This window comes from Acartia tonsa, chromosome 13 (assembly GCF_053477335.1).
Source record: "Acartia tonsa isolate MP-2025a chromosome 13, ASM5347733v1, whole genome shotgun sequence".
In the NCBI taxonomy this organism is placed as follows: domain Eukaryota; kingdom Metazoa; phylum Arthropoda; class Copepoda; order Calanoida; family Acartiidae; genus Acartia; species Acartia tonsa.
Genome location: NC_137272.1, coordinates 43,355,181 through 43,376,798, shown reverse-complemented (window position 1 = coordinate 43,376,798; position 21,618 = coordinate 43,355,181). Strand labels below are relative to the sequence as shown.

At 32.0% G+C, this 21,618-nt stretch overlaps 3 protein-coding genes across 8 annotated transcripts in view; 1 reads left to right on the top strand and 2 right to left on the bottom strand.

Moving 5' to 3' along the window:
• LOC145304463 (spliceosome associated factor 3, U4/U6 recycling protein-like) overlaps positions 1 to 21,618 on the bottom strand; it is a 59,782-nt gene that overhangs the window by 20,643 nt on the left and 17,521 nt on the right. The gene's annotated exons all lie outside the window — the stretch shown is intronic.
• LOC145304474 (uncharacterized) lies at positions 36 to 21,524 on the bottom strand. Of its 2 annotated transcripts, XM_080146358.1 has the most exons (5): positions 21,268 to 21,524; positions 1,820 to 1,930; positions 880 to 962; positions 681 to 724; positions 36 to 260 (listed from the first exon to the last, which is right to left on the bottom strand). In XM_080146358.1, exons 2-5 carry the CDS (start codon positions 1,908 to 1,910, stop codon positions 167 to 169), a joined length of 312 nt encoding a protein of 103 aa, XP_080002484.1. In that variant the 5' UTR covers positions 1,911 to 1,930; positions 21,268 to 21,524; the 3' UTR covers positions 36 to 166. The 2 variants fall into 2 exon arrangements, with proteins under 2 accessions (XP_080002484.1, XP_080002483.1); XM_080146357.1 differs by lacking the exon at positions 21,268 to 21,524 and having other exon boundaries at positions 1,820 to 2,613.
• Positions 1,938 to 19,700, top strand: LOC145304467 (uncharacterized). The gene is made up of 24 exons (XM_080146348.1): positions 1,938 to 1,986; positions 3,998 to 4,146; positions 5,524 to 5,600; positions 5,748 to 5,798; positions 6,417 to 7,282; positions 8,139 to 8,315; positions 8,719 to 8,812; positions 9,906 to 10,039; positions 10,441 to 10,467; positions 10,702 to 10,749; positions 10,957 to 11,086; positions 11,513 to 11,607; positions 12,040 to 12,061; positions 12,391 to 12,415; positions 13,098 to 13,230; positions 14,591 to 14,708; positions 15,302 to 15,462; positions 15,733 to 15,815; positions 16,389 to 16,506; positions 16,896 to 17,049; positions 17,767 to 17,854; positions 18,360 to 18,566; positions 18,772 to 18,839; positions 19,280 to 19,700. Exons 2-24 carry the CDS (start codon positions 3,998 to 4,000, stop codon positions 19,294 to 19,296), a joined length of 3,042 nt encoding a protein of 1,013 aa, XP_080002474.1. The 5' UTR covers positions 1,938 to 1,986; the 3' UTR covers positions 19,297 to 19,700.

Below are 21,618 nucleotides of genomic sequence, written 5' to 3'. Positions count from 1 at the left end.
AATTCATAAAGAAAAGAATGGCATAAATAATCATATTGGAAATTAAAGTATATATTTATTTTTAAGGTCCAAGGAACATTAAAAATACATAATTTATTATGCAAAATTTTAGTATCACAATATTACATGAATATGTTTTCTGAAGTAGAATCATAATTGATTTGAATTACACAGGGTATTGTTCTGGAATAATGTTAAGAAGACTGGTTAATGGATTCTTTCCATGGATGTCTCTCCACATACGCTCATTCAGGTAACCTGTAACCCATAGATTAATATTATATAGATAAAGGGTCAGATAACTTATTCTTTACTGGTTTCCGCATGTGCAAAGAAACTTGAACTTTCCTAATTTTTCGCCTTAAATTTGTGGCTATCAAAAAATAGTAATAAAGACAGAAAAAATACCCAAAACGTTTAAAGGATCAATGGGTAATTTAAAACACTATAGATAAAAACACAATCAAACCAATTCTTAAGTAGCAAATTGAAGTGATTTTTAAGAAGTAAAAATATAAAAACGTTTCTTAGTTAAGTAGATTAATAATCTTAAATACGAATCTGGTTAAAAAAGAGATCAAAAAGCAAATAAGGAATAAGAACTGAAAGTAATTTTTGTCAGACTACAAAAAGAATATAATCTAGTGACTGGACCCTTCATCTATAATAAAAATATTCCGTGTAGCAGATCATGATGAATTCCTCTCATAGAACTCATCCAAGCCTGGTTCACATTGCAACGATAAAGAAAGTTTTATCCCTATGCCTAATCCCTGCTTGAGGCCCTAACACTGTGGGAATACCCATCAACCCGTATAACCTATCCTAACATAACCTAGAGTAACAAAAAAACTTTTTATACTTCCTTTATCCCAGTACCTTTTTAGCGACCCAATAGTCTTGAATAATTTGAGTTTGTTCATTGTAGACAGGTTCCACATAATGTAAGCCATGTTCTAACCCTTGGCAAGCATGGGTATATTTACTAGAGGCTGGCAAATTAAGTGCTTTAAATGGAATAGTTGACAAAAAAATTTTAATTTTAAAGCCTAAGTAAAATATAAAGTTCATCTAAGATTATTAAAAGCAATTGATTTCTTTCAATTAAAAATTACAGAGTGTTCGTATTTTGTAGCAATTTTTCAAGCAGCAATAACAGCAAAAATTTTGTAATAAAATTTCATTTTCTATTAGTGTATTAACTGCCCCCCCCCCCCTCTTAGTGTCTGTTACATGCAAATTAAACACAACAGCAAAGGGGTAGTTGCCCAAAATGCATTTGAACTTAATTTGAACCGCATATTTTTTCCAGGTTAATGGGTGAAACTACATTTATATGGCATATATTTGAAAGAATTTCAATTTTCTACCACGTAGTTTTTAAAATATCAAGACTTGAAAATCGTCTTTTTGTAATAAATGCAATTTAAAAAATTTGCCTTTGTGTTTTATTTGCATGTAAGAGACACTAAGAGGGGGGGGGGGGCAGTCTATACACTAATAGAAAATCAAATTTTATTACAAAATTTTGCACTGGCTGTTTGGGCTTGTTTATATAGTTGCTCTTTATAAGGAAGTAAGTGTACATCGTCTAAAACTTAACATAAGGGCCTAGGGATCTTAAGAAATAATGGATGATACATTGATATAAATAAATTCCAATTGATCATAAACTAATTTTACCCCTTTCTGTAAAATTATTGACTGAAAAGTTTAAACACTTACATTAGGAAACCAACCAATCCAATTAAATTGAGTACCCAAAAAATTTTAAGCCAGTAAAAAGATGATTTGGTTATAAAGCTTTCAGTAAATATACCCTGATCCAGGTGAGCCTGTTCAAAAATCTGCCAATCTTTGGTCATGACTATAGTTCCAGGTACGACAACATTTTCAATAATGGATAGCATAAGCTCTGGCTGCTGATGCCAGGGATAAGGGATAGGAAACCTGGCCATAAATTAGGTCTCGGCCTGGTTTTGAAAGGTATGAGGCAACTTTTACCATTTGCCTAATTTAATGACCTTACTGGCAAACGGCTCCTATTAGCTACCGCTCTAGACCAATAGTGTTCTGTGATTTGGGCTTGTTTTGTACCAACCAATAGAAAATTGGCGAAAATAAAATTGGACCATATAAAAAACGGGTCAAAGTGCGCATTATAGAAAAATTTCAAAACATAAACAAATTTCTGCTTCTAAAATAAAAATAATCCAAACTTAAAAACATTTTGATATTTTTTGTATTTTTAAAATTGTTTAAATTAAAAAAGTCATTGTTATAAAGTAAAATTTTAAGAAGTGTATATAGACCTTTCATTATATTTAATACAAATTAATTATATAGTAACTGCGCTCCTTAAATTTGTGTATATGTGATTCTTATTAGTTTTATAATTAGTGTATTTCCCAATACAAGTTAGTGAAGGAAAGGGGAAACTGAAAAAGAGAGGACTTTTAGTATAACATATGTATGTGTAAGAAACAAACAGCTGTTTGTATACATTCATATTCCATTTATTAGTACGGAAAATGAAAGCAAACACTACGTGATGTTTAAAAATGTTATAATACAAATCAATCGTTTATAAAAGTATAAAACTATTAACTAATTAATTATATTTTATGGTGTTTATTTCTATTGTTCTTATACTTTCTTCCAAATTATTTCTTTAGATATTTATTTGTTAGCCTTTTTAGGATCAATTAACCCTTATAGATCGGGCCAAATTCCTACCTTATTAGATGGGGGGGGGGGGGGGGGCTCCAAGAGTCCCACCCCTCTATCTTGGCTCCTGTTACAGATAAAGACGTAATTTTTTTTTCTGGTGGTTCATGTGTATTTTTTCTAGTCATAGTGGTCAGACAACTCCTTAGCTGCTTTTTAGCGGTCAGCCACTAAATTTTAAAACAGCTGTAGAGCGGCCAATTTTGCAGCTAGGATAACTAAATTTTAGGATGAACTTTTATTTTTCATAACAAAAAAATTACTTTTTCTGATCATCACTGAAAAACAGCAAATAACAGAAACCGCAATTTTCGGCGGTTGGCGGCGCCAATTAATATTTCTATCTGTTTGTTGTTGCTCAAGGATTTGCCAAAAAAAATTATAAGTCTCTAACTGTAATAGAAGCCACGATATTCATGATATATGTATATAGTAAAAGCCAGACAAAAAATCAGTCATAAAGTCGGTCAGGGTGCAGTCAAACGGTCATAACACTCCTTTTTTTAGAAGGTCTTTGATATCTAAGTATTCACCACAAAAAATTAGTTTTCTACCTTATACACAAAAGTCATAATGTAGAAATTAATATTTATTTATAATTTTTTCTAATTTTGGTGCTACCCAACCGACTTTGACCGGACACCACGACCGACACAGACCAGATATCTTACCAACAAAAAAATGAGATTGAAAAAACCCCGATCTGTAAGGGTTAATTATATTACAAATTATATATTTACAATTTTTGCAATGGTAATCAAACTCCCCCACCATGAAAGAAATATTCTTCCCCTTCCCTTATGTCGTTTTTTTCTTGAGGGTGGGAGTAAGGGTGAGGATAAAAGATAACTTTACTCTGCTGATATCTTTGTACATAAAAACTGTTTCTGTTCATGCACGGGACATGTAACATTGTTTTCAACCAGTGGCGTGTACACAGATTTGCCTGGGTTGAGTATAGCGCATAAAAAGAATTAAAAACCAACAAGAACCAAATTAAACAGGGAGTGAGCTTTATCTCAAAGCAAGAGGATTTAAATTTCTATGTCCTATAGTTACAATATAAACACGAATGAAAAATATTTTTTAATTTGATTTTTAACTGACACTACATTGGCTGTAATAGAGGGGTGTTGAGGGCGTACTCTGCAGTGGTGTATTTATCCCCCTTAATTTTCATAGAAGGTGGATAGATACAACCCGCTTCTGTATGCTTCTTTTTTCAACAGTTTATTTTTTTATTACATTGATATTTCTTTGTTTTTTTCAGATGGTTAATATTTGTATTTCCTGTTCCTCTCCGGCTCAGTATTTCCATAGACTACCAAAAAATGGGGAACTATTGAGACAATGGTTAAAAATATTATATCTTAGAAAAAATATAACCAAAGGTTCACGTGTCTGTAATAATCACTTCAGGTGAGTGTAAATTTATTCATTTGTTTTAATTTTATAAAGGGATAGTTGCATGAAGTGCATTTCAGAAAAATGATTTTCAACATGAGTCACAACTATACCATCAAACATATTTAATTTTGTAACTAAATTAGTAGTCATTCTGTAAATTAGCCAGCTATATAAATTGCATAAATTACAAAAATACGATTTTCAAGTTTTGATTTTTTAAAAACTATGTGGTAGAAAGTTAAAATTCTTTCAAATATATGCCCTTTGGATGTTTAAATGCATTTCGTGCAACTACCCCTTTAATCAATAGAACCAATTTTTTAAAGCAAAGCTTTTCTATTATTTGGGTCAGTCTGTTGGTGTTTATGTCCATAAGAACGGATAGCTTTTTTCATTTATTAGGAATGTTAGAATTGTTCTATACAATTTAAACTTTGCATGGTGATTCCTGTATTAGGTAGGTACAAATTAGGAACTCCATTTTAACCCCTACAGATCGGACCTCAATTCCCACCTTATAAGATTGGGGGGGGGGGGGGAGGGGGGGCTCTATCTTAGCTCCTGTTACAGATAGAGACGAAATTTTCTTCTGGTGATTCATGTGTACTTTTAGAGCAAATTACTTTTTCCTATCCAATTTGTAAACAAAAGATAAATATATATTAATCTTATGTAAGAATAGTAAATCTATAGGTTTATATTTAATGACACTGAACATCTGCTAAAACTAATTTTAAGCGTTTGTCCATCAATATTTGTTGTGCTTTTCTACGTATGGATGTATTTTAGCAGTGAATCTACTCTATAGATTCCAATGTCCATCTGTCTGTCAATAGAACATGATTTTCTCAGAATTAAGATAGACAGCTGAAACTTTTTGTCTACCTTCCTATTATTATAAAGCATAATCAACTACTAAATATCCATTGTGGATTTCTAGATAAGGGTATAGAAATATAATTTTCTGTTGTTCTAGGGAATTTATGTTTCTGTACTACCCACCCACCCCATTTACTTGGTCAGTCAGTCTTTCTGTAATGCTCTGACTGTCTTTTGAATTTGGTTTTAAAAGTTTGATTTACTCATCTGATATTATAGATAGCCAGCTGATTTGTTTTTGTTTGAATCTTCAAATTTTGATCTACTCTGTAGCAAACTGTCTGTCAGACTGTCTGTAATGTTATAAGAAGATAAGACATTTACTTAGGCCATCATGTCAGTTCAAGACCACTACAATTTCAAGAGATGATTCATATATACACTGAACATTGCAATATATAACCTAGTTAAGATTTTTTTTATTTGATTTGCGGGTCTTAGTTTTACATTTAAAGCTTTGATACTAATGGATATTGTCATCCTTATTTTATTTCTATTCTATTTTTCTAGAGATGAGGACTATGAAAAACCAGGAAAATTAAAGAAGAATGTTGTTCCCTCATTCTCGGGTTGTTCGGATAAGTTAGGTAAAAGTTATAATTTTGCAAAGCTACTCTGTCAATGAAAACTATTTAAAGAGACTGAGAAACACGAAAAAGGGTATTAACATATTCAATAATCTCTAGCCTAAATGTAAGATATATCTCTATTCTAAATGTCATCTTTTTTTTTAGATTCTGTTGTTGTCAATGATGTAGAATATGAAAACATTGATTTCCAAAAAGGTAAAATTAGCAAAGCAGCTGGGGTCTAATTTTTTTTATCTCATTTTTGTTAGAGTAAAGTGGGTGCCGGAGCCGTATAATTTTGATGCGGCTCCGGCTCCGGCTCCGGCTCCGCGGAGCCGTATTTGGAAATACGGCTCCCGGCTCCGGCTCCGGCTCCAGCTCCGGCTCCGGCTCCTACCTTAAAATTAATATATCAATTTTTTTTCATTATTGAATTTGATAAAATAAAATAAATAATATAAAATATTTTGCTTTTATTTGATTAAAGCTATATAAAAGTAGAAGGATGTGTGTCTATTTGTTAAGTAACAATAGTTTTTCAGTTTATTATATGGAAATAGACCGTTGCCAAATTATAATATTACTTTAAAAAATCATTTTTAGCTAGTCCGGAGCCGGAGCCGTTTTTAACGAAAAATACGGCTCCGGATCCGGCTCCGGCTCCACCAAAAATGTTGCTGCTCCCGGCTCCCGGCTCCGGCTCCGGCTCCAGAACACTGGAGTAAACCTATTAATCAATTATTAGGGGAAAATTTTCAAATTATGAATTGTACAACTGTAAAAAAAGAAATATTTGACCTTTCTTTATGTGTTTTCAATTGCACTTTATTCAAGGTAGGGATGTTGTAAAGTCGGTGAAAATATCAAATGTAAACTCAGCCTGCATCTTGGAAAATCAAACTGTCAAACATTCTCAGACTATCCCACTACTATCTCTTCAAGCAATATCACTTGATTCTACAGCAGTTGTTAGTCAAGCTGAATCGATTCCAGTTGTTTATAGCACTAGTTCTCAAATTACCCCACCATTGTCTCCTGAGAAAGTAGGACCTACATCAACATCAACATCAACTCATGATGTTCTACCCTCATCTCATCAATCAATATTACCTACATCATCTATTTGTCAGTCTGAATCTATTCAAATTACCCCACCATTATCTCCTAAATCAGTAAGTCCTACATCAAGATCAACTGTGGGTCAGTATGAAACTTTTTCAGTTATTGATCCAACTAATCTCTCAGCAATATCCCTTGAAGAAATATCATCTCCATCTGCAACAATTGTTGAACAGTGTGAAAATTTTTCAGTTCTTAATAATGTATATCCTCAAAGTACCCTACTTTTATCTCATCAAAAAATAATGCCTATACCAACATCAACTGTCTGCAATCAATATGAATCAATGGCAAGATTACACTTTGAACCACAAACATCTGCTTCACTGACAAATCTTATCTCATTACCAATATATTCCAATTCAACTTCAACAATAGCTTTCAAACCAATATATTCTTGCAATTCAAGTATAGTTTCATCTAAAATACACCCAACTAACCTTATTGTTTCCAGTCAATTGTCACAAAATTTGCCTAATTCACAACCTGAGAAACCAAAAGAAGACAATTCTGGCCCTAACTGCAGAGGTTGTGCCCATTTAAGAAGAAAGATAAGGAAAGTTTTAAAAACTTCTGTACAGGTAAATGCATATTTTTAATACATATATCACTATCTAAAATGCTTCATTATCTTGATAACATGTGTATATTAAAGATATTATTTAATGATTTTCAAATTAGCATCTTTGCAAGAATTGCGTTCTTTTTTAAGCATTAATTCTTTTTATGCATAATATAAAAAACGAAATATAAAACTTTATTTCAAGTAATCCGGGGGGGTTTTTAATGCAACCATCTCGTAATCAGTGAGCAAATGGCACTTGGAATTAGAATTTTGATCTAAACTTTTGCATGAGTAATCCTTGGTAGGTCTATTTACCTTAAATCGAACAAAAAGTTGGAAAAGTAACGGCTGGCGGCTCAACCGTTTAGCCGGTTTTTTGCCTATTTTCAGGGTAAATTCATCATCAATTACGTAGGAATCAACATTTAAAACATATTTTTGTTTTAATTCATGTTAAACCATTTTTGAAACTTCTAGTACCAACAGCTACCGTCTAGAACCGTTTGATAGCGTTTTTGAGTGGCAACGAGAATAAGGTGGAGATAGGTTTCGTGAATAATTTGTACTATAGATATCCAAAAAATGGCAAAACTTCTGAGCCGCCAGCCGTTAGCTGTTACTTTTCCAACTTTTTGTTCGATTTAGGGAAAATAGACCTACCAAGGATTACACATGCAAAATTTCAGATGGAAAATCGAATTATAAGTGCCAATTGTTCACTGATTACGAGATGGTTGCATTAAACCCCCCCCCCCCCTTATGTAAATTTAGGAATTAATCAATTTTTTTCCCATGTTTCAATCATAATATGACACCTTATAAAAATTAGGATTAGTTTCTTTACAATATAATATTATAAAATAAAATTTAAGAGGAAACCTGGAAGACCAATTGGCAAAGATCAGTTATTGAAAAATTTACTTAAAGAAAAAGGTCACATTGCACAAAGTACAATAGAAAGAATCTGTAATTCAAACCAGAAGCAAAGCAAAAAATACACAGATGAAGAAATGAAAAGAGGATTTTTACTTCAAGCCATAAGCTCAAAGGTAACATTGATTTCCAAAATTAAACTTGTTTCTTTACCTATACTGGGCTTAACACATTCATAGTGATATCTTTTTCAGATTTTTTTCTTTAGAACAAAGATTCATTTTATAATCTATAATACAAAGTAGAATGATGTCTGTCCGTCCGTCTGTCTGTCTGTCTGTCTGTCCGTCCCTTGAGATCTCGGTAACCACTGAACCGATTGGATTCTACTCTTCAGGGAATATACCTACTGGTCCTGTGGTGGTTTTAGGCTATTTTCTTGGATGGTTGGACACCTTTCAACTCCCAAAAAACAAAAAAATCCCTTCCCATTTTTTTTTTGCTGAAGATTTCCTTGGTCCTTTTTTTCCTATAGGCTAGGGGCGAAGCCGCTAGTTAATTTATATAATACTATTATAGGCACTGAGATTTGTTCGTGCTAATTGCCCTCTGTATGCTATACCATGTAAAAAATCACTCACAACCTATGTGAAAGAGTTTAAAATTCGACCAGGTAAGAGTAAGATCTTGAAGTAATCTTCTCTAAAAATTTTAACATCTATCTTCAATAGCAACTGTGAAACTCACATTTCCCCCATAGTGTCACAGATGGACTTACATTCAGACATAGTAATTATGGAATAGCTTCGCTACTAATAAATAATCTGAAAACCAAAGGGTTGATTTGTTAATTTATTACTTTAAGTAAGACTAGCGGCTACGCCCCTAGAGGCCTCTAGGGGCACTTGAGGAGGGGGGAGTCGAATTTGATAACCCAATTTCTTATTTTAGACTTTAAAAGAAAAATTTAAAAAATATTTTGTGGGGTGGAAATTTTTTTTTTTGGGGGTTGGGTGCCGGGTGCCCACCCCCCCATCATTTTTAATTTTAGTTTAAAATGTAAAAAAAAAAATTTTCATTTTCGGGGGGGTTGGGGGTGTCCCAAACCCCAAGAAAATAGTTATAAACCTTCCTGGGACTTATGAGTAGCTACCCTGTTAAGGAGAACCCGATAGGTTCAGCGGTTAGCGAGATCCTTCAAGACACACAGATACACAGACAAACAAACAGACAAACATCCTGTTACTTTAGTATAAGGATTAGGTTATATTAGGTATTGGGCAGCTCATACCAATAACAAAATTAATTCGGAAAAAAATCACGAAACCTAAACGTGTTTTTCAGCTGTCGTTGGGGGGCAACACATCGTAAAATTGACGACCTCTCCATTTGCCCCCCAAATATTATTTTAGATTTAATTCCCTTGTTGGTTATACCTTATTCCTGGGTATTGGGTAGCCCTGCAGAGTCACCTAATGTATAGGCTTGCAGGTATAGGTCCTCTGCATGTGATAGGTATACAAAAAAAATACCTCACCCCCTCCATTCCTTAATTAATTACCGGGGGGAGAGTTTCAGTGCTTATTAGTCACATTGAGAAAATGCATTTAGCACTTGACATTTACTTTAAATTATGATTTTTATGATTATAAAACACTCATTTAATATCTTGTTAGGCTTGCTTTATCTCAAACGTTTAGAAGTTTGCTTTTAATGATGGCTTGATTGATGTGTAGGAACTTTTTATATAATCAACTATATTGCAGGGTACCAGGAGCATTTCATGGACTTGTTACAGATAAAACTTGCTGATTTTGAAGAAAATGAGAAGAAAAACAAGTTTTGTGTTATGATGATGGACGAAATGTCTTGTGAGGAAGTGTGTGAGCTAGATATTAGGGTGAGTTATTAAATTTTTCATAACTTTATCCTAAACTAGCGGCTACGCCCCATAGAGGCCTCTAGTGGCACTTTAAATGTTTTTGTTTGCTACGATAATTCTTTAGTACCATACCTCTTTATTTTACGTTGAAGTCTAACGTATATTAACAAAAATTTTCAAATTTTTTGTCATTTCTCTTGGGGGGGTGGTGGTACCCTACCCTCCCCCAAAATAGTTATAAACCTTCCCGGGAACCATGAGAATCTACCCTGTTAAGGAGAACCCGATCGGTTCAGCGGTTAGCGAAATCCTTTGGTACACACAAACAAACATCCTGTTGCTTTAGTATAAAACTTTATCCTAAACTGATTACAATTATATTATATTTCAGTGATTAAAATGTTTTTTTTTATTTTTAGGATGATTTAATTATGGGGCCTGCAAAGGAAATTTTATTGAATTTATTTAAACCCCTAAAATAAAAACTAATTAATACTAGAATTGTCTAAGATTTTATATAATACACTTCATGGACAAAGTCTTTAATTTTTATCTTAATTAAATTGTTCATGTTTAGTCCACTTTTGACTCTAATCTTTTAATGAATGTGTACTTTGCTTAAGTTGACAGTTGTTCAAAAATTAATATGATCAATGATAAAATTCAATTGGTTTTTACAGAAAATGCTGGTAGTGATGCTGAGAGGAATGTTTGAAGATTGGCGCCAGGTAATTTTATGTTTGGGGGAACCATCTATTAATGCCCGAGTTATTGGTTAATATTACTACTTAGAATTCTTTTTTTTTTCGTGATATTCATGAAACTTCAGTTCAGAATTGTTGGACATAGAAATTAAAAGATTTGAAAATGCAATATTACAAAATTTTCTTTATTTTATTGATACCCCTGGGTCAAATAAAGCTGTTTTATTTTAGGTTGTATATGTGGATTTTAATTGCAATGTGGATAAAAAGCTTGTTGTAAACCTTATCAAAAAAGTGCAGAAGAAAAAAGCCATTGTAAAGGCTCTAGTCTTTGATTCAGGGAATCATACACTTTTGAAAGGTAAATCAAATACTATAATAGTTATTTCTCGTATCGTATTATAAACGGCTTTCCGCGGATATAGAATGTACAATTATAAGACTGGTTTTAATCTTATGATTGTACATTTCTATATTCATAGAAAACTGGATATAATACGATGCTAGACATAGTTTTTTCGTATTTATGAGAACCGGTTCCTATACACTGGATTCGAATGAATACGAGAAATTTTATTAAACCAACATATCTAATACAAAATCAGAAATCACTATTCCCATACGGTACACTAATATGACAAAGAGCAGAATGACCAACATACTATGTAAGTGAAAAAAGCTGAAATAGGCCAGTGGAATCTTATTCTTAAAACATACTATCTTTCTTCAATAGCCGCAGAAAAGCATACATTTTTCAATATGGTTTTAATGAAAAATTACATTTTAGATCTTAAAATCCGACAAGATAATCACATATTGAAGAATCCAAGTTTTCCTGATTCCAACATCTTTCTGTTTCCAGATGTACCTCATTCTTTAAAAGTATGTATATGTTGTTTTAGACAATTACCTTCAAAATGCCTTATTGAGCACTGAACCTTCTCTCTATTCTTCAGGTACGAAGGGAACGTTTTTTTTGTCATTGGTTTAATCATACACTAGCGGTTACACCCTTAGAAGTGGCACTTTAAATGTTCGTTTTGTTTATTTTGTGTCTATGTTGCATTCTATTCTCTTGAATATTTTTGAAAAGCTGCATTGTTAAGGAGAATCCTTAGCAGTTAGAATCAGTTCAGCGGTTAGCAAGATCCTTCGGTACAAACACACAGACAAACATTCTTTTCCTTTATTATAAGAATTACCTAGACCAGATGTGGATATGTTAAGTTGGGTACTGGTTAGACCTGTGGGGTTAGAGCCCCCCCCCCCCCCCACCCCACAAAAAGCATTATTCTTATTCTTATTATGTTTCAGCTATTGAGAAACCACACTCTAGGAATGAATGAGAACTGTTATATTCATGGGTAATAAATGTTTTTATTTAACTTTATTTCATCTTACAATTATTTAAAACATATAATGAGTTCTTATAGATTTTAATTTAATATTTGAAGAATAGAAACAGGGGAAGTATTTAAATTAACAAAAAAATTTAACCATATATGAATTTTTTGGTCTAAGGTATTGCATGTAAGTGTAACTTAATGTACTATATTATAGAAACTTAAAATTAAAAGTAATGTACATTTACGGATTAGATCTTTGGATTCATTCAGCTATAAGTATTTAATTTTATAAAAATTGTTCTTATTTAATATTGAATAGATTATGGTCTGATTATTAAGCAGGAACATAAATATGACACTTGAGGACAAATGAGGTTGCCACATTTTCAGTAAAACAAGGATGACACCCATAAAAGCAAAGCTCTGAAACGGTAGGACAAACAAACATTAAAACTTGTAGAGTGTCAGAAAAATCAGTATATAAATATATAAAAGTCGAATCAAAGTTGCAAGTAAATTTTCTGATTAACTGCTTATGTACAAGTGTTTTATGACATGCTTACATTTTTAGGACTTGATCATAAAGATGCTTTGCTTATATAATTGTACTTTGTTCTTCTAGGAATCAGTATTCCAAATAAGATTAATTCGGTAATTAATTTGTTAAAAATAAACATGGGTAAAATGGACATACATACATTCAAGTAAAAATTATAGAGCTGCTACGCTTTTAAAATTATACCTAGCTACTACAGGAATCACCATGCAAAGTTTAAAATGGATAAAACCAAAATTAACAGAAAGAGCTAACTGTTAACGGACAGATGGACAGACAGATTCTAATTATAGAAAAGCTTTGCTTTAAAAAAAAGTATTCGATACATATTATAGAAAAAAAGATTCAATATTGACATTTTGATTTACAACAATTTTGAAAAGAAAAATACCCAATTTTTATTGTTAATTGCAGCAAATCTTAAGTAAAACAGTTTACCAATTGTCATATCCCTGACGTTGTTTGAAGGATTCCAAAAGCAAGAAAATTGTGCACAAATTAAATAAAAGCATTTTCTATAAACTTATAGAAAGTGGAACGAGCAATGATTTATATCTTGCTAAAATAGATTGGCGTCACTTGGAATGCAGAGGCCAAGACAGGAAATTGTTTCTTTTTTTAAATTTTCTGTTCTATAGACCTAAATATCTCAGATGGGTTAAGATGCTCTTAATGAGGCTACACTCAGAAAACGCCTATTTGAAAAAACGCCTATTTTAAAATGCCTACTATATATTTTTTTAAACATCCAGTTTTATTTCTAGCAATTAGTAAATTCAAATTTAAATAGGTATTTTGTTATCATGAATATGTCATATTTTTAAGTTAATACCTTTAAAAAAAATTTAATATGTAAGTTTTGACAAAATTATAAGTAAACATGTCACAAAACTTCTTAAATACAGAATTATGTTTAAGACATACTGACATTTTTAAGACTTGATTATAGAGATGCTTCTCTCAAAATATTGTAACTTATTGTACCAGATGTACGAAAATTCTGGTAATGAGTTGCTATGCTTTCTAAACTACTACAAGAATCATCATGCAAAGTTTGACATTGATAGGACAATTATAACTACCTAAATTAATGAAAATGGCTATCCGTTCTGGACAGACTGACAGACGGACTTACTGACCCCTATTAAAGAAAAGCTTCTTATTTAAAAATATTGTGAAATTTAGGTATGGTTTAAGGAAGAACTAAATAGTTTGGAAAATTTAAGTACACAATAAATTTAAAATAACAATCTAGTCTTTTTGAACACAAGTAGTAATATCCAGTGAAGAGTATTTAATGCTTTTAAATAATCAAATAGCTGTTGTTAAAATAGAATTAACTAGGATGATATTAATTCAACTTTCTTATCCCTATATCTCTGCTTATTTAGATTATATGGTGTTAAATTTCTTGTGAGCCTTTATAATTTCACCCTTTTCTCTATTATGAGCTCTCCTTTCATTTTTTTCTGTCCTCAAATTTGATTAAATCTTGTTTCAGAATAGGGTTTTATTTAATGATTGGGGCGGGTGTAATTGAGATTTGAGGAAGGGATAAAGAGATACTAAAACTAATAAGATACACAAATTATTTTACATTAAATGAATTAAATGTAAATATGCAGTCTATTTTTAGGGTGAAATTAATTTGATTGTCTTTTCCCTATATAGCTGCTTTTTTATTAGGTTTGAAAATTATGTACATTTTAAGGAGCTTTATTGATTACATAAAATCAAAATAATGTCTCAACAACTACTAAAACTCAAGCTACTTCATTTCAATCTTTAACTCCCCTGTTTTCTCCGTTCCCAAAATTATTCAAAGGCATTTTGTTTGGATAGGCAATTTTTAAAACAGGCGTTTTTGAGATAGGTGTTCTTTGAGATATGCGTTTTTTGAGATGGGCTTTTTTTTTAGATGACCCCTTAATGAATACATAGAAACAATTATTAAATTTACAGGCAGAGGGTAGACAAAGCTGTTGAACTATTTAGCAAACGAACTGCTGAAGCATTCAGCCTTGTGTTAAAGAATGATAAAGCTGCAGCAACAATCTTAACCATCCACAATTGGTTCAAGGGTATTTATTGTACTTCATATAAAAGCTTTGCTTTTAATTAAAATCACTAAATCTGAAAAGTAAAGTTTATGTCTTTGAAAGTTGTAGAAAGAAAAAAAACTAAAAAGACGCTTAGACTAAAAAGAAGCAGTCAGTCTACCATAGATCTTTTTATACCTAATTATGGCGCATAATGAAGGGAATATTGGAATAGTTATTTCTCGTATCGTATTATAAACGGCTTTCCGCGGATATAGAGTGTACAATTATAAGATTAAAACTAGTTTTTTTAGACCCGAGGTGCCGGAGGCACCGGCTAAAAAAACTGGTTTTAATCTTATGATTGTACATTTCTATATTCGTAGAAAACTGGATATAATACGATGCTAGACATAGTTTTTTCGTATGGATGAGAACCGGTTCCTATCCACCGGATTCGAATGAATACGAGAAAGAAGTGTAACTTTTGTAGGAGCTGAGAAAATCACATTTTCCCCCACTTTTTCTCTAACAGACAGACAGATGGACGAACGGACGGACAGACATTTCAAATTATAGAGTAGCTTAGCTACTAAAAATTAGCCTAATATTGATTAAACTATGCTTTATTTTAGTTTTCCAAAGTGGAAGCAAAAGTTCCAAGTTTGATTTGCTTAAAACCCCTTTTGGAGACAATCTTGAGATGCAGAAGAAAGCAATCAATGATATGATTTGCTTGATGCAAAGAATCGATTTTGAGACTGGACCTTCTCTGAACAGAAAAGTTTTTAACCATGTAAGTTTTTTTTTTTATTAATTTCCCTTCACTGTCAAAATTTTTTTAAACAGTTAACATATTTCAGGAAATACATACACACTTTCTGTTAATGATTATAGAGTAAAGTTTGATATTATTACGACAATTCAAACCAACCTAAATAATAAAAAATAACTTTTTATTACAGAAGGACGTACGCTAAGTATTGAAAAGCTTCTCTTAAAAAAAATTAATGTAATATTATTCTAGAGAATTTTGTACAGTTTCCTTTTAATTGTTTATTTTTAGAGCATCATAGTGGCAAGCAAATCGCTTTTGGGGTTATACCAAGCACTTTCAAAAGAAGGCATAACAAGCTTATTATGCACTAGGTATGTTGATTTTTATGTGAATTAGGTTTATTAACATGTGACATTGTCCTTATACTATAGGGACTTTGTTTATTTTTTAGTAAATCTTTTTATTAAGAGTCTCAAAATGTAAATTTTGGCGGTGGCAGCTGTACATGACACCTGCCAGCCGCTGTGGTTGGCAGGAATTGGGCGACATAATTTAATTAATAGGTCTTGTTTGCTAGAACTGCTTAAGTTTAAATTTTCATATGAGAAAGACAAAACTCGAGGGGGATGCGTTTAACTCCAACCCCTCCCCCACCTTTTTAAGGCTTAATTCAATAACTCATTTTATTTAAAATTATGTAAAGAGGTAATTCCATCAAATTTTAAACTTGAATGAAATGGAAACATTTACACTTTAACAGTCTAAAAAAATATTTTACCATGTAGTTTTAAAACTATCAGTAATTGAAAAGGGGACTTTTCATAAGAACAAAAACAAATGTTCCAGCAGTAATACATTTGCTGAATATATTTAACATCTTTTAAAAGTGTTGAATGAAAAAAATATATCACAAAATTTAAACTAATTGATTGATATTTTTTCAGGTTAGAGCAGGATTGCCAGGAGAATCTATTTAGTTTAATCCGTGCCTTAGGCAACCACAAAACCCATCCTACTCCTTTGGAATGTTTGAACAGGTTGAGGGTAATCAGTTTTTGCCAGGTACCTCTTAGATGTTTTGTAATAGCAATGCTTCTCTATGATTCTGATTGTCCATCTCAAATTGCACAACTTGTGTTAATAGCAGAAAAAAATGGATTTTTTTCATATTGTAAAGGCATAAATTTTGTTAATTTTATAAAATCTGGGAATGAAAGAATTTGTTTTATCCCAATTAACCTTTAACAGTGGGGGGGGGGGGCATGAACGCAGCCCCCCCCCCTTCCATTTTTCTATGTCATTTTCTGTGTGTGTAAAATAGAGGTATATAAATGAGTGACTTGGGTATAGACAAGGCAGATTATTAAACGAACCCCCCCCCCCCTTCCCCACATCCTGACTGTTAAAGGTGTGGTAATGGGCCTGACTGATACTATTAATTTTTTTTTTAGAGCCCAACCTACTTGATGACAAAGAAAAACGTCAAGATAGAAGAAGAAACTGTTAAATTCATATCATCTTCAATGGTACCTTCTGAAGTATCCATAAGCTTGGAAAAAAAATGTAGAAAAAAAGTAGAGAAATGCAGTTTGGGTTATATAGCAGGTAATGGCATAATAACAATTTCTTCGATGACGCCCCCAAGAAGCCTCTAGGTGTTCTTAAGGTGGGAGGGGGATAAGTCAACCGCCCTTCTACTTTTTAACTGAGTTTTGATAAGAAATATTCAGAAAAAAATTTGGGGGTGTGATTTTAAATTGGGAGGGTAGAGATACGCTCTCCCAAAATAGTTAAAAACCTTCCCTGTACCTAAAAGAAAGCTTAATTGCAAAGGAAAACCAAACAGATGTCATTTTTTAACAATTTTATAAAAAAAACATTGGCGCACTTGTATAAACACCTTATCGCTATCAAGTTTTGGAATAGATAATCCAGAAAAATCCAGTTCAAAGGGGAATGCATAAAGAGATGGGGCGAATCGAACCGAAAATAGTTATGATGGACATCTTCCTTCATCAATTTCTTCCAAATGCAATTATTGGAGAGGGGGGGGGGGGTGGGTACTCAAAATATTTATTGGAGGGAAGGGAGGAGCATGTGACCTTTAATTAGCTTAAAATAATAAAACTAATATTACCTAAACTAAAGCAAAAATTATGTTCCTACTATGTTTGTTCCTACACTTTTTAAAAACTAGTCAAATTTGAAATATGGTCAGATTGTTCCTACAATTTACTTCCATTGGTCCAATTATAGAATTTAACATTGTGACTTAAAATTGTGTGTTTGAGTAAAATTAAAAATTTAATTTCATTAAAATAGGATGGGCCGTGAGAAAATCTAAGAATGACAGCTACAAGAGGAATATACCTGAAGATGGACCAATTGAAGCTGAACATGAATGGACAAGGAAATAATTTTTTTTGTTATCTAAAGCTAAAATTATGGTATTCAATTCTTATGTTTGTTGGTACCAACAGATTTTTAGTAATATTTTTTTACCTAACACTAAAAATTCACTCCTCTTAATATCTGTAATACACCCACCTAAAGGTTACAAATGCATACTTCTCCACCCCTCCCCCCTCTTCGTGTTTGGTTTAAATGGGGAATAAAAAATCATAAGGGAGGTTTCAAAAACCCTCTTGCAAAATTCTCTGCATGCAGCTAAACCAAAGACATTAAAAAGATTCCTACTGCTGCTATGTCAGTTGCGTAACATTAAAACTTGGGTGAAATGCATTGGCCCAAAACAGGTGCAACAGTTTGCCATGCACAGTTAGGACTTACAGACAAACACTTGCAATAAAAACTTTGCTATCTGATTGTTGTCTTTACCTAATAGAGAATGTCTCCCGTACAGCACAATTGATAGGTACTATTTACAAAGATAATAAGAAATTATATGTATTTAGAAGGATAAGCCGGGGAGGACTAACATATCCATCAAATGAAGTGTTAAACATGGTTCGTAAAACAACAAATATTTTCCAAAAACATCATGGATTTTCTCTAAAACGAGTTGACGTTATTAGAGATGTTGTCAAAAAAGTGATGTCGACAAATAATAATTTTGATGAAATTATTGTAAAAAAAATTGTTAGAGTATTAACTTTTTCTAGGTAATTTTAGATTTGGAATAAACATTTCTTGTGATTATCCATTTAGCAGTTTCACGAAAACAATTAAAATTTTAAAACTTTAAAATTATATCAGTCAAACAAGATTACATAGGTTTCTAAACTTGTTTCATTCCCTGCATGGAACTAATCCCTATGACTCTTTATAAAAAAATGATTTTCCATCTCTAAAATTACCAATTTTCAGAATCAAACGCATTAACCTCTTGATCAAAAAAAAGAAAAAAAGATCAATTAGAGCCTATAAGCAAATAGGTATAGTGCAATTATCATTGGAATTGATTTACAGTTGTAAGTTGTTTAAATCTTAGATTTTATACAACTTTACAAAGTTGGTATTATCATCTTAGAAATTTTTTTTTTCAATTTTGAAAATTTGAGAACCACCCCCCCCCCCCCCCTGACAGCTCGGCCCGCTTGCCTGCCTAGCCGCAGCGCTCGGCACCCTTGCCTGCCTAGCCGCAGCGCTCGGCTCCCTAGCCTTAAACCTAACCTAACCAAAAATAGTTCTTCATCATTGTTGGGGGGGGGGGGGGCAGTCTCCAATTTTCAAAATTGAAAAAAAAATTTCTTAGAGGATAACGCCAAAAAGTTATATTTAATATTCATTTCCTGACAGATTTCAATTTGATTATTTTTTTTATCTTTTGCATAATCTTAAAATTTAATTCCAATTTTGATAATTGCTCTCTTAGGACAACATAATATTTAACGGGAATAATTTTCTCAATACTATTAGATAAAACTTGAAACTGCCTCTTAAGGGGCATGTCGTTGTATTTTATAGTGGCTTTTGATATGTTAGGTTGGTTAGGTTTCTAGGGGCTAGAAATCGGGGAAAAGCTCCTGTGAAAATACAACAAAACGCCCCTTAAGAGGCAGTGCCACGAAAGGGACTAGACCTAATTAGAGTAATAAAACTTAGTTTTAGAATATAGTTTAGCCTATTGAATGTAAAATAATATCGACTTTTAAATAAATATAGTTTTTTGTTTTGTTATTGATATTGTTTTGTTATTAATATTATTTTGTTATTAATATTGTTTTGTTATTGATATTGATATTGTTATGTTGTTCTAAATAATATTGTTTTTTAATAAAGATATTATTTTTAAAGTTAGTTTTCATCATTTTCAAAAAGTACCTAGTTTAAATTCTTACACATATTTGGTTGGTAAGGTAAATATAAATTTTTCTTACATGTTAAAGAAAAAACTGATATGGATAAGTGTTTAAAACTATAACAACTACTCTATAACCAACTTTGTCAGTTCGTCTGTAAGTCTAAGGGGAAATGCTACTTTTTTAACATTATGTTTGTCGGCAATGCTTAAATCGATTTAAATATTAGGAGAAATTTCTATGACCTATGAACATTTATTCTATACATTTCAGGGAAAATGTATTTTTATTTAATACTTCTTTGTATGTATATAAACAATTCCTGCACAATTTTATTTCACTGGGGACAGGAAATTTTCTCGACTTCTTAATGAAACTGGATTTTAAAATTTCTTAAATGTATTTCAGTAATGTTTGGGTAAAAAAAAACTTAAAGGAAATATTCATCGGCAATTCTATAGTTTTGATTCAAAGGGATTTTATTAGCCATCAAACAGGAGTTACACAATAAACAAGGATGACAACATCCATAAAAGCGAAGCACTGAAACGGTAGGAAAAACGGACACTAACACTTGTATAGTGTCAGAACTGAATAATCAAAATATAAATGTTAAAATGTCGAAGCAAAAATTGTAAGTAAAATAGTTGAAAACTGCTTGATACAGAATAATGTTTATGGACACATTACATTTTTAGGACTTGATTATAGAGTTGCTTCGCTTATGATATTGTACTTTGTTGTCCCAGGAATCAGTATACCAAAAATCAGATCAATCAGATTATTAGATCACATAAAAATTTGTTGTTAAAAAAGTAAAAAAAATCAACATGTTTAAAATGGATGTACGGACATTCTGGTAATGATTATAGAGTTGCTACGTTTTCTAAATCGTACCTAACTACTACAGGAATCACCATGCAAAGGAATCACCATGAAATCAATAGGACAATTCTAACATGCCAAAATTAGCGAAAAAAGCTATCTGTTACGGACAAACGGACGGACGAACCGACCCTAATTATAGAAAAGCTTTGCTTTTAAAAACACAGCTTTGATTGTAAGTTCCGCTTGAAATTCTTTTACATCAATAAACAAACTATTTTAGAATGACTTTTAGACAATCATTTATTAAAATAGCAAAGCTTTAAATCAATTATGGTGTGTTGCAGTAGAATGCTCTCTTCGTAGATTTCTGTATTGATGATTTTAAATAAAATTTATTAGATACTAATTAAAATTTTAAAAAAAAATTAGATAAATGTAGGAGAAAATTTTAAAACAATTTATTTATTAAATAAAATAGTATTGAGAGTTGTTTATTTCTGTGGCAATAATTCTATAATTTTTATTTTCATATTTTAAACACAGCTTATGCATTTAGAAACGACTCTAATAAGCGTAAGCAGGTATATGGTCACTCATCTAGCTTTCTACAAAATTGATCGTTTTGGATACTAACGACTGCACTATCCCAAAACTGGTTTTTTAGGCCTAGTACTTAGATAGGCCTGAAATAATATTTTCTTACGTTTCCTATCCCTTATCCCTGGCTGATGCCCTATGGCCTGTCCACAAAATTCAAAATACAAGATTATTATTAACAAAAAATGTGTCCTCTTTAGTCCTTACAAACATGCACCATAGAACGTTCAGAATTAATTCTATTTCAATTTGAAATTTTGCCTGCATGAAACTTCTTGGAGGCTCTGTGTTATTATCCAGAATACCTTATTTTTTTGGCGGGTGAGAAGTTTAAGCTAATAAATTTTAGATCCTATTTGTTCTATCCATGCATTTTCAAGGGAGAGGGGGGGGGGTGGTCTAAAGGAGTACCTAACCTCAAATATATTTTAAATACATTTTTAAGTTTAACCCCCCAAGTTGGGGTGTAATTTCACCGACCCACCTT

Bases quoted from the DNA above. Each gene is read 5' to 3' on its own strand.
- LOC145304474 (XM_080146357.1), bottom strand. From the start codon at position 1,958: ATGGCCAGGTTTCCTATCCCTTATCCCTGGCATCAGCAGCCAGAGCTT. The intron at 963-1,819 runs GTATATTTACTG...ATGCTTGCCAAG, and splicing joins ACAGGCTCACCTGGATCAGG to GGTTAGAACATGGCTTACAT. The intron at 725-879 runs GTACTGGGATAA...AATGTGAACCAG, and splicing joins ACTATTGGGTCGCTAAAAAG to GCTTGGATGAGTTCTATGAG.
- LOC145304467 (XM_080146348.1), top strand. From the start codon at position 3,998: ATGGTTAATATTTGTATTTCCTGTTCCTCTCCGGCTCAGTATTTCCAT. The intron at 8,813-9,905 runs GTAAGAGTAAGA...ACTATATTGCAG, and splicing joins AGAGTTTAAAATTCGACCAG to GGTACCAGGAGCATTTCATG. The intron at 14,709-15,301 runs GTATTTATTGTA...GCTTTATTTTAG, and splicing joins CATCCACAATTGGTTCAAGG to TTTTCCAAAGTGGAAGCAAA.